The sequence below is a fragment of the Eleutherodactylus coqui genome, chromosome 7 (assembly GCF_035609145.1).
Source record: "Eleutherodactylus coqui strain aEleCoq1 chromosome 7, aEleCoq1.hap1, whole genome shotgun sequence".
In the NCBI taxonomy this organism is placed as follows: domain Eukaryota; kingdom Metazoa; phylum Chordata; class Amphibia; order Anura; family Eleutherodactylidae; genus Eleutherodactylus; species Eleutherodactylus coqui.
The window spans coordinates 91,282,130-91,294,583 of NC_089843.1; the positions used below are offsets into that span (position 1 = coordinate 91,282,130).

Consider the following 12,454-nt stretch of genomic DNA (forward strand, 5'->3'; position numbering starts at 1 on the left):
CAAGACTTAAATTTGAGCACCATCCCACAAGAATTGCTATTGAATTGACAATGTACTTACGTGCTTTAATAAAAGTAAATAATGTTTAGGCTCATGACTGCCAAAGAAAGAGAACTTGTTCCAGCATCCATCAAGCTATTACCAACCTGACACATGCGGAGGCAGACAGATGTTGCATAATGGTACAAAAGATTGTATGAAAGTTCTTTAGAATATAAAATGAGAAAAAAGAACCTAAAACATGAATAATATAATTGTGACAAACTCCAAGCACACAAAATCTAATCATTTGCAAAAGCTTGTCATTTCTGCAGCACCTGTTAAAGGAACTCTGCTAGTTTCTATGAGCCCCACAAACCAAAGTTATGGGTTCACAGGGGTACTGATATATTCTTTGTAGTTTTGACTCCGGTGGCGTGCTACGTCATTATTATAGTGTGTCTATTAGAGGTGAGCGAGCGTACTCAGTAAAGACAGATACTTGAGCGAGTATCGTCCTTACCGAGTACCTGCCTGCTCGCCCGCAAAGATTCGGGTGCCGGCGGGGGTGAGCGCTGTGTTGTGGGAGTGAGCAAGAGGGAGCAGGGGGAAAAGAGAGATCTCCCCCCCCCCATTCCCACCCGACGCTCCCCGCTGGCACCCGAATCTTTGCGGGCAAGCAGGCAGGTACTCGGTAAGGACGATACTCGCTCGAGTATCTGTCCTTACCGAGTAAGCTTGCTCATCTCTAGCGCCTATGCTATTTGTGCAGCCTTGAAGTCAATAGACTAATAGTGGGCCAAGTAAACAATGGTGGGGAGCCTAACATTTATTTAGCAAAGAATACGTCCATAGGGATCTGCGTCTTGGGATGTCACTCTCATACTTACCTTCCTAGCCATTTTCTCGCTGTCTGCCTACAAACCACTTCTTTCTCTACACAGCAGGCTACTTATGCAACTGTTCATAATGTAGAGGACTAGTCCATCATTATGGGTGCTCACATCAGAAGTCTGCTGCACACAAGGAGCATCGGCTTTGCTGGCGTCAAGTGTGAGTGGTGAAGAAATGAGTATGAGAGAAGCATCTTCAGACTCAGCGTTCCAACTCCTATGAGGCTCATGGGAAGCTGCCAGGATCTCTTTAACCCCACTGAAGGACACGGCCTATTTTGGCCCAAAGTATGCACCGATTTTTTTTTTTCAATTTCATCTCCACTTTTCAAAAGCAATAACTTTTTTATTTTCCCGTCATCATAGCCAAATCAGGGCATGTTTTTTTTGTGTGGAGAACTTTAATTTTTATTGGTAAGATTTTTAGGTGCATATTAGGCCGTCTGCACATGACCTGGTCGGATTCCGCATTCGGGAGCCCGCAGCAGAATCGAACCCTGTGCCCAGCCGACATCTGCGCGTACCTTTCTTTTCTTCTTCTTTTCTGCACTGTGGATGGTCCGACTGGCGAGCTGTCGGACATGCACAATACTGATTTTTTTCTAAATCCCTGCTTTTCCTGTGTCATCGCCTAGCGATGACACGAAATCCACGACCTTTCCGCAATGTCAATTGACTTCAATGAAAGCCATCCGTGTGGAGCCCACACAAAAATAGAGCATGCTGCGATTTTTCTATGCCAAAACTGCAATTCCGTGGGGCATGGGGAGACATTTCCCTTCCCTCCCCCGCGTCGGGACACTTCCTCTCCTCCCCTTTGGCCATTTGCAGTGGGAGGGGGTGGGATGGAGCAGAGCTAATCTACAGCCCATCCCCGCCCCTTGCCCACAGCCAGCAATGGGAGGGGGTGGAGCTGGTGGAGCTTTGCCATGCCCTATCACGCCCCTTCCATTGCAAACAGCGGCAAGGGGCGGAGAGGAAAATAGAAAGGGGAGGGAGTAAAGCAGTCACGCTGCTAGACTTCCTTCCACCTCCCTTCTCCAGCGGCTAGCATAGGCTCCCACAGGAATCTGTGCAAATGCCACTGCCAGCGGGGAAGCGCCCAACCCAGCTCCTTCAGTCTGTAGGTGGTCTTGTGCTGTTTGGATGAATCTGTTATGTTCCCACTCAGATCTGTGTTTGTAAGTAGGACTGTGTCCCTCTGCTTCCCTAAAGACGGTTTGGACACCTGTAGTCCTGGTCTGCAGCACATGCAGCTTCCTTTCCCTTTCCCTTTACAGGTGCGGCCTCCAAACATCTTATGTCTCGCTCTGTGTGTCAGTTGGTGGATCCCTGACACAGTTCCCTATGTCAGCTTGTGTGGCTGACTGTCTATTCCCCCTGTATGAGGACACATTGTGTCTCTCTGCTTCCCCAAGATGGTTTGGACACCTGTAGTCCTTGTCTGTGTTATATGCATTCCCTTTACAGGTGCGGCCTCCAAACATCTTGTGTCTTGCTCTGTGTGTCAGTTGGTGGATCCCTGACACAGTTCCCTATGTCAGCTTGTGTGGCTGACTGTCTATTTCCCTTGGTATGAGGACACATAGACTTGCTGCCAGTTTCATCTGTGTGCATGTGAGCTCTGGGTGGAGTCTGCCTGGTTTTCCCTATATGTTGTAGTCTGCTGTAAGCCTGGGCCTGTGAGCAGGTGCCCTGGTTGTCTGTCCTGTTGCAAGCTTGCTGTGTATTCTGTGATCTGTGCACTGTCCTGTTCCTGATGCAGCTTGCGGTGGGATCTGTGCTCTGTCCTGTTCCAGCTGGCTGTGTTATCTGTGCGCTGTTCTGTCCTGTTGCAAGCTTGCTGTGTGATCTGTGTCATGCTGGTTTATGTCCGTTTGTATGTTCATTTTCTGTCAGTTTGTGTCAGCGTGCTGTGTGAACTGTGTCCGGTTCTGATGAACTCCTGTTTAGTGTAGGGACTAGCGGTATAACCAGGAGCCATGAAGTTGGCTCACTAGCTTTCACCATTTGTACAAAATGTTAACTAATACCTGGTATTTACATTCAGCTTATCATCTGTTACTAGTGGTTGCATTTCGGCTGCTGTATGCTGTGTTTTCTGGCTCTGTGTATCCTGCTGCTCTGTCCCTGTCATGTGGCATATGTATGTATTCTGTTCTGGTGTGCGATTCCTAGGATCAGCTAGAGCCCAGTTCTGAAGACCGCTGGGCCACCCTCTTATTGGGGCGATGTCCCCGCTTATGTAGGGCCACTGTCATCCCCCTTGTAGCACAGGGTCAGTTGGCTGAATTCCGTGTGAATCTCCTGTGTTCCCGTGTGCGTGCATCCACTCCTTTGGGCACGATCGTGTGGGCCCCATGCTTAGTTTGCCCACACGATCGTAACAATTCCTTTTTTATTTTTACATGGATGGAGCTGTAGTTTTTATTGGTAACATTTTGGGGTACAAACGGCTTTTGCGTCACTTTTTTATTGTATTTTTTGGGAGGCAAAATGAACAAATTAAGCATTTTGCCTCAATTTTTATTTTTTTTACAGTTTTTATCATGTAGGATAAATAGTGTGTTCAATTTATTGCAAAGGTCATTATAAATATGATGATACTAGATGTGTGGGTGTTTTTTTTGTATACAAATAGGTTAAAATGTGCAAAAAGGTGTTTTTTGTTATTTTTCTACACTATACACTATTTGTATTTTTTTTTTAATTCTTCATGTTCCTATATTAGACTTGAACCATAAAAGCTATGTTCTATTACAGTGGGGGCAACAGAGGGGCTTATACTACTGTGGAGGGTACAGAGAGAATTATTTTACTGTGGGGGCTACAGAGAGGCTTGTGTTACTTACTGTGGGGACTACATAAGGGATTCTATTACTGTGGGGGCAACAGAGGGGTTTCTATTATTATGGGGGCACAGGGGGACCTCTATTACTGTGGGGGCACAGGTGGGTTTATATTACTATGCATGTTGGTAGAAAGCAGCATTAATTTGGATTTTGTGAGCATGATGGAGGAATGCAATGATTATTGTGTGAGGGCACTAAACCTATTACTGTGTAGGGGACACTGAGAGGAACATTAGAGGTAGTGGTAGAATGAGGAGAGTGTGCTGGAAGAAGTCTTCACGGCGGTCTGGGTCAAATAATAAATGGGGAGTGTTTGGAGAATGAGGGTGAAGATTTAGCTTACAGTGGAGCAGGTTAGACTGAAAGAAGACAGAGGAAAAGGCAAGCACCTGCATCCAGAGAGATTAAGCATCAGTGTGAGGTCACCTCAGGAGAGCACAGCAACAATTGAGCACCACGGTGTGCAGGGTTAGGAGAGTATAAGCTTTTATTTGAGGTATCCAAAAAAATCTGAAGGAAGGGGGGGGGGGGGGGTAGAGGCACTTAAGACACCTTTGCACTGGGCCAACCAAGGTATTAAGAGGGTCTTATATTCTTGCTGTTGATGGTGATCATCATGCTACATATTAGTCCTCTATAGTATTTAATTGAAAAATAGCAAAATAAAAGTTCTGCCATTTATGAGTAAAAAGATTAGGTATGTTATATATGTTCACGCAGGAAAACCACTTTATGTAGTCAGTGCATTTCATCAACTGTTCTAAGGGTTAAAATGTCAGCTTTTATCCTCGTTTTAAACTTTACGACTATGACATGGTTCTCGACAAAAAAAAGTCTGTTTCTCCTCACAAAATGACAAAATGTATGCATCATAGGTCAACAGAATACAATACAATGAAGTGTAAAGTGTAGAGGGGAGGGGTTGTCACATAATTCAGTGTTTCATATACTTACAGCTACAGAGAATTCTTACCTTTTTTCTGCGCAGCCTAACTTGATCAGCTATGCCTTCACAGGTAGACATGTTATCCTTGGTGGGTATAGACTGGGCACAATTTGTTGTACTAATTTCTTGCATACCATCCCGTTGTACGTTAAAATCACCATTTGCCTCATTATGTGACTCCTCATGACTTTCTATGTCCCTGCAGAGAGGTGATGCATTTTGGTAGCCTCTAGTGCATTCTTTAGGTTCCAGATGAGAAGATACACAACAATGCAAACTGTCAACCGGATCAATGGACATCACACTGCAGATATTCTGTTCATATACAACTTTTGATCCATCAGATTTTCTTCTCTGCTGTGCAACTCTAGCAGAATGTAGCAGCTGTTCACCAGACATATCAATTTCCTCCAAATCTGTATTTCCATATAGCATTTCATCGAAGGACATTCCATCTAACGCACTCACTTTGACTTCTTTGTTTTCATGATGGGTATCTCCGCCTTCCACTTCTGTACATTTGTTTTCTCCAACATCATCATTGGTATTGGTATCCTCAAATGTATTGCTTATATCTTCTTCAAGTAAAGTCTTAACCATTGAGCTAATTCCATCCTGGCTTGGCACAAGATCCTCATTCTTCATCTTGAGTTCACTAGACGGCAAGAGCGCAAATGTTTCCATACCGGTGTCTGAAGACGCACAACAATCTTCTGGGTCTACGTTATCATTTTCATCTATCTCTTTGGAGAGATGTTCTCCAACCTCTAAAAAATCATTGCAATCCTCTAAATAAACACACTCTGGTAAAGAAGTTGTCTCCTTTACATCCTCTTTTCCATTTTCTTCCATAGCTGATTTTAATTTCTCTACTTTAATTCCATGGCAACATAATTGATCACAACCAGAAGACAATCCAATCCATTGAGATACATGATCTTCCCAGCTTTTCTTCCGAACAGCTACAGACATGTCACAAACCAAAGTACCAGACAAGATTCGTAGACAGAGGGGCATGTGATTTCAATACAGGAATGCCGTGAAGAGCTATGCAGTTGACCTGGTGAAGTATCATCTACAAAACAAGAAATCAAATCAGTTAGGGTTTAAATGTTGACTAATGATCAACAAGCAGAACAGCAGTCCTTGTCTAGATGAACAGCCTGTTTTCTTATACAACCATAATAGTTTCTGCTAGCCAACTTTTGTACAATGGGATTCATTTTATTTCAGGATAACTAATTTCATGCATCTGAATTCTATAAAGTCTCATGACTCTGTTCTACTAATAATGTAATCACTCACTAGAGGATTCACTAGACAACTTAAGGAGCCAATTCTACCCAACAGTTACATAAGTGCATTCCACATTAAAGTAGAAAAATTACATTATCTGAAAAAAATGTGAAATATTTGCTTAGCATCCTTCACATTCAGTGAAGGAATGATTAGTGCCATAGAACATCTACGCTCATGTTGATCTAACATTGCTGTAATATCTGCTATACAAAGTCACAAAGTAACTAGATTTGGGAGAATCCAAGTCAGAAAATTATTTTAAAAGGGCTGATATTTCAAGCAAAAAAAAACAACATAAGCCAGAACTTCTGATAAATTAATTCAATGTGAAGATATACATAAGTAGAGATGAGCGAGTATACTCGCTAAAGGCAATTGCTCAAGGGAGCATTGCCTTTAGCGAGTACCTGCCTGCTCGAGACAAAAGGTTCGGGTGCCGGCGGCGGGCAGGGAGCTGCGGGGGAGAGCAGGGCGGAAGGGAGATCTCTCTCTCCCTCTCTCCCCCCCCCCCCCGCTGCCTCCTGCTGACAGCCGCTACTCACCGCTCCCTCGCGCCGCCACCCGAACCTTTCGTCTCGAGCAGGCAGGTACTCGCTAAAGGCAATGCTCGCTCGAGCAATTGCCTTTAGCGAGTATACTCGCTCATCTCTATACATAAGGCATGGCTGTGACAAGTACAGTAACAGAAACACATGTCTCAGTATTCATACACATTTAATATCTAAATAAAATTGCACATGTTGAGGCAGTGCGTCTGTTACTGTATTTGTCGCAGCCATGGCTTTCATGTACCTTGACATTAAATTTATTTACAGGAAGTGCTTGACTCTTTTTTGCTGGGAGTGTGGCCTCCTTCGCTTTTGTTTTGCACTCCATTCATTTATCTGTCTCAGGTGGTTTAATGAATGTATATAGCCAGTAGAGATGAGCGAACGTACTCGTTTAGGGCGATTTCGCAATCGAGCACCGCTTTTTTCGACTAACTGACTACTCGGGCGAAAAGATTCGGGGGGCGCCGGGGGGGCGGGGTGGTGGAGCGGGGGATAGCAGTGGGGAACAGAGAGGAGCTCTCTCCCCCCCCCCCCCCCCACTGCCCTCTGCATCCCCCCGCTCACCTGCTCAAACCCGGCGCCCCCCGAATCTTTTCGCCAGAGTAGTCAGTTACTCGAAAAAAGCGGTGCTCGATTGCGAAATTGCCCTAAACGAGTACGTTCGCTCATCTCTAATAGCCAGGTATCCACCTCTCCCTGAGTTCATTGGAGGCCTCTGGTCCAAACAGAGTGTTTTTTAGCGCTACGGTATGTACCTGTCCAATAAGGTTTGCCTGGACGTGGCGGATGGGCCCATGTGCTTTGATCAAAATATTTGCTAAGAACCTTGCGTTTTTATATGGTCAGTATAAATAACAGTTGTGCAATTTTATTCAGATATTAAATGTGTATGATTGCTGAGGCATGTGTTCCCGTTACTGTAAGGCCTCATTCAGACAAGCGTGTGTTTTGCATGCACATAATGCATGCTTCTAAAAGAACCAATGGGTTCCCATAGAAGTGTTCATATGCGTGGAATTTGAAGTGCAAAACAGCGCGCATCTAAAAAAGATAGGACATAGGCGCGCGTTTTGCAAGAGTTTCCATTGACTCCTATAGGAGCAGGAATTAATGGAAACTCCTGCGCACGGACCAGATTCCCCGCTGCTTACAGCAGGGCATTTAAAAGGTGTTTCTGGCCAGAAGCACCTTTTAAATGTCCCGATGTTAACTCATTTGGTCCCATGTCGATGAGGGGACTCCCAGAGTGTTCAGTTAATCCCCGCAGGGAATCCCCTCATCACTCAGTACTCTCACAAGTGATCAGTGATGAGGGGACTGCAGCAGGGATGAAAGAATCCCCTGCCACAGCTGTGACAGCTGTGACAGAGGAGCGCGATGCCATCCCATTGCTTTCAATGGGGCCAGCAGTAATTCATACCAATGAATATTGGGTAATCCTCTAAATTACTGATTTAGAACAATTTCTTAAATGATATTCATCCCAATTCGAATGTTATCAATTGTAATCTACTTTTTCTTAGCGTATACAAAAGGACCACAGCAAGGTTTTCAGTGATAAAATGATAATAGTAAAATATAATGTCCATGAAGCAGGATAAGGGACCTGTGAGTCCTGTAACAAGCACTTTGTTCATGCTAAACAAAATTAGCTTGGGCAGTATGAATGAAAAGAGAGCTGTCACAATGCCACTGGTGCTGACTGGTACCAGGCGCATATGTGGGTCCTTGATGATGTCACGGCATCAGTACCGGACCACATGATGAGCCTGCTAGCGTATTTGGAATGGCATTTGGAGTTGGACACTGTCATGGCAGACCGCCACTGCCCACATTACTAACCTGCTGCTGGGGTTGCGGTCGGGCGCTGATGCTATCCATGCTGTTTCGTAACCATTACGACAAAGCCCCTGTTAATGTTGTTCTCTGGTTCTAACCTCTGCCTGTTTTCCTGATTATCCTGACTTCTGTACTTCCTGACCTCAGTTCTGATTCCTGGACTTTGTTATTGCATACTGCCTATTCTGAGCTTCTACCTGTAACTCATGATTGCTACTGGGCTGCCAGCCCTGATCTTTGCTACATTTCTGGATAAGCTTCTTTTCACAGCATCAGGTACGGCACCTTTGCCCAGTGCAGCATCAGCAGCCATACAACCAGGACTATTTGTGTGAGTAACGGCTTTGAGACCCCACAACAAAGGCTGTATCCCACTTGGTAGGGTCAACAATAAAATCGGGGTTCCCTTAGTGCTGCCTCTTCAGTTAGCCCAAAGTCAAACCAATGTGTGGCAAGGGGATCTACATTGGGCTGTCTGACAGATTCCAAAGGAGAGAAATCTCCCTTCTGTTGAAGCACTGATAGGCTGGCTAAGCGGTTTACCATCTCAGTCAGCCTATCAGCAGTTTGCTTAGGGTATTTGTTCCAGATCCTCTTTACAGAGGATGTCGGTATTACACGTCTGTTTTACCTAGCCTGTCTAATATTGCTTCTGGGTATTATTCTGTGTTTCAGGCTACCTACTCATGGGGGATCGCAATATCAGGCTGAGAAACTCAGCTTGATATTGCACACGTGAACATGCGATTTACCCGCAGATGCAAGGCGAATTTCAGTCAAAAATGCCTCGTATTGCATCTGTGAAATTCCGATCTTCTCGCATGAGTTTCACACGTGATAGAGGATCAGAAGTGTTCCCATTGATTTCAATGGGAAACCTCACGTTGCACTTGCATGCACATTGCATGGCATGCGAGAGCCATGCATTGCATTAAAGATCCCATTGAAATCAATAGGCAATAGGTTCCATTGAACTCGAAGAGATAGCACATTGCTCGTGTATATGATTTCATTCAAAAGAATGGGGTTCATATTCGAACAAAATACACAAAAACATCTCACAACACACAAATCTCGTGGCCTAACGGTTTAGACTTTGGACCGCATCTCTCTGCCTCTTCTGGCGCTGACTGCAGTCACACTTGTGCTTTGTCTGCAGCCTGCCTGTTTTTTTCTGTTCCGCCCTCTCCTGGTGTAGTCCCCATCTTCCATGTTCCACCTAGGAATGTACAGAGCTTCTCCCCACAGAGAACATCAATTATACTTCTAGTATGTTGTAGGTCACGTCAGCAGCTCCTGTCCTGTTTCACACTTCAGATAAGTCTGTTTGGCTTTACTATAGTAATTAGAATAAATTTGTTCAAGCTATCTTTTGATTACTTGCCATCTATGCGTTGGTGCATCATCTAGTTCATTGTGTGCTTGTGAAACACCCTACTCTACATACATTGTTATACATTATTGCTGTCATTATCCCTGTTTCCAAGAGCCAGGGTCGTCCCAGGTACCTGATGTAGGGTCGCCCTCATCAGGGCAAGTACTCTGCATCTAGATTGGTTCTTCTGCCTTAGTAATTTTTGGTCACGTTTCCCCTGCTCCCCACTTTTTGTATTTCTCATTTACATAATGTTTTATCCATGTTATTATATTGTGTAAATATCTGTCCTTTTTACGTGTAATCCGGACAAGTTGTTTAGCATACAATTCGGAAGTAACATAGAAGCACGGAAAGAAAGTGTTCCCATGAAGGCAAGGTATTCTCTGATCAGATACATTCTACATTTATAGATCTATTTTGGCAAAATGTTTTACACACGTTCGAGAAAATGTTGCACGTGCTTTCAGAGTCAACAATTGCGTTTGGTAGGCAACATTATGTCTTTGTGCGCAACTGTAGGTATTATAATACAGTCCCGTCCCTCAGAAGTCACATAAAAACCCTTTTTAATGATTTTATTCCAAAAGCGATTCCACAGATGCTTAGCATGTGAATCTTCCGTAAATCTGCAGCTGTACTACTTGTTTTCTGAGTGCATTCCACTGAAGAATCCAAGCTGTATGGCAAGAGATCATAAAATACAAGACACACCATGCAGAATATTGAGAACACAGTAAAATGACAGCTGACTCCTTTGACTCACACCTTTAAATCTGATATGTATCTGTTCATTAAGTGCACTGACTACTGCTTAGCATCACACTGCTATTCCTTCTGGGTCATTTTAGTTCATGCAGATAGACTAGCTGTATATCCAGCCGCAGTATCACATGCCAAAGGAAGGAGCGCAACAAATGTCTTATCTGCCGACTAGCATTCCAACTCTTTATCTATTAATAATAATGTTAGATACTTGGGCTTATTTCATAAAAATGTTTTAGACATATAAGCTTATAAGCTGCAAAATAAACGATTTAAAAATTTTAGCACATTGCTATTGGTGAGTGTACAAGAAAGGCCGCCATGTAGCAGAGATCAAAATGGCCTCCCATTATGCTACTGCATTTATCCATCCATCCCAGAAGGGCTTACTATTTGTTTCCCCTGCAATACCTTTTTTAGCACCCTTCCACCAGTTCTCCTCACTGTTTTAATGCAGTTCATTAGTAAAGGGGAGTCATGCACAAGTCTTCACTACCCACTAGCAAGAGTTGTCACAAAACCTCTCCCCAAGGGCCTCAGAGCATCTGCCTGGGGTTCTTGTACAGAGAATTTATTTTTTGGCAGCTTACATTTGCAGAATTTGTTCATCTGTTTATTTATAATAAATTATCCAGACTTCAGTCTCAGCTATGTATTACATTATAGGCCAAATGTTCCCACTTTAGCAGAATAAAGCCTTGCTTTTAGCCAAATTTGGGTTTCATTTTTGATCATTGATGATTCTTTTTATCAATGATAAGCATTTGCATGAAGTGGTCCAAAAAGATTGCAGTTAATTTGCTTTTTTTGTACTCTGTCTGTAATGCCATCCTACCAGGCAGGGGGGTAACTAGAGGGGATGCGGTTGCACCCGGGCCCGGGAGTCTTAGTGGCCCATAAGGCCTCTCTTCTCCATGTAGTGAGCCCAGTACTAAGAATAAAACATTATATTTGGGGGCCCTGTTACAGGTTTTGCATTGGGGCCCAGCTTCAAATTACGTCTCTGCTACCAGGCATAGGTGTTATGGGGGAACTTTAATCTACATTATGCCAACCAGCACACTGAGCCAGTAGGGCACAAACTCAGTATGTGTGCCAACTGGTGAGGGTCTACCTGTGTATTTTTGGAGACTCTAGGATTCTTGTGTTCTGTGGGAGAGTCAACTCAGGTAGAGTGCGGGGTTGCAGTGTGAATGGCAGTCAGAGACCAAGACACCAGTTACAGTCCATACAGGCTTCGCCTGAGTTTATTAAACAAGTACAAAAATCAACGAAACATAGCCTTAGCTTTAGGCCGCCTGCAGACAGGCGGAAATTCCGTGGCGGGATTTCCGCCGCTGGAAGCTGCCATAGGATGGCGTTAATAAACACAATCCTATGCAGATGGCTGCAAAATCTTGCGTGGCAAACAAATCGCGGCATGCTCTATTTCTGTGCGGGGCTCGCAGAGCCCCGCACAGAAACGTCACTCACCGGCCGCCGGCGCCACTCTGCGCATGCGCCGGCTGCCGTGGGAAAGAGTCGGGGCCGTGGGAGAGGTGAGTGCCCGCGCTGCTCTCTGCAGGCGCTGGGGTTGGGTCCCGCTGTGAGAATTCTCGCAGCCGGATCCGACCTGGCCGTCTGCAGGCAGCCTTAGGCACAAACAAAATCCTGCTTCTCCAGCACTTACCTAACAGAGTAGTTCCCTAACTATACGTTACGGCTAGCTGCAGCCACACGGAAACCAAATATTTGCACAAAGTCTAGTTTTTTCCCTTGGTCTGGAATAAAGCATCTCTTGAGGCCAGCAGCCTCCAGCATACTTAGCTGCTCCCGGGCCTCCCTCTGTCTGCAGCTTTGCAGACTTTATTGACCAGCTAATCTTCCTGCCTTTGCACCTGAGCAGCTTGCCTCCATACAATTAGACCTGGAGTGGAGGGAGTGGAATGGACAGCCCCAATGCTGAACCTGCCATC

The 12,454-nt window shown here is 44.7% G+C and overlaps 1 protein-coding gene across 1 annotated transcript in view; it reads right to left on the reverse strand.

Moving 5' to 3' along the window:
- Window positions 1-12,454, reverse strand: part of LOC136573524 (rho GTPase-activating protein 7-like) — a 214,401-nt gene that overhangs the window by 175,328 nt on the left and 26,619 nt on the right. The window contains exon 2 of the mRNA XM_066574804.1: window positions 4,698-5,745. Within this exon, the coding sequence (XP_066430901.1) occupies window positions 4,698-5,687 (990 nt within the window). The 5' untranslated portion in view covers window positions 5,688-5,745. The remainder of the gene's footprint in view (window positions 1-4,697; window positions 5,746-12,454) is intronic.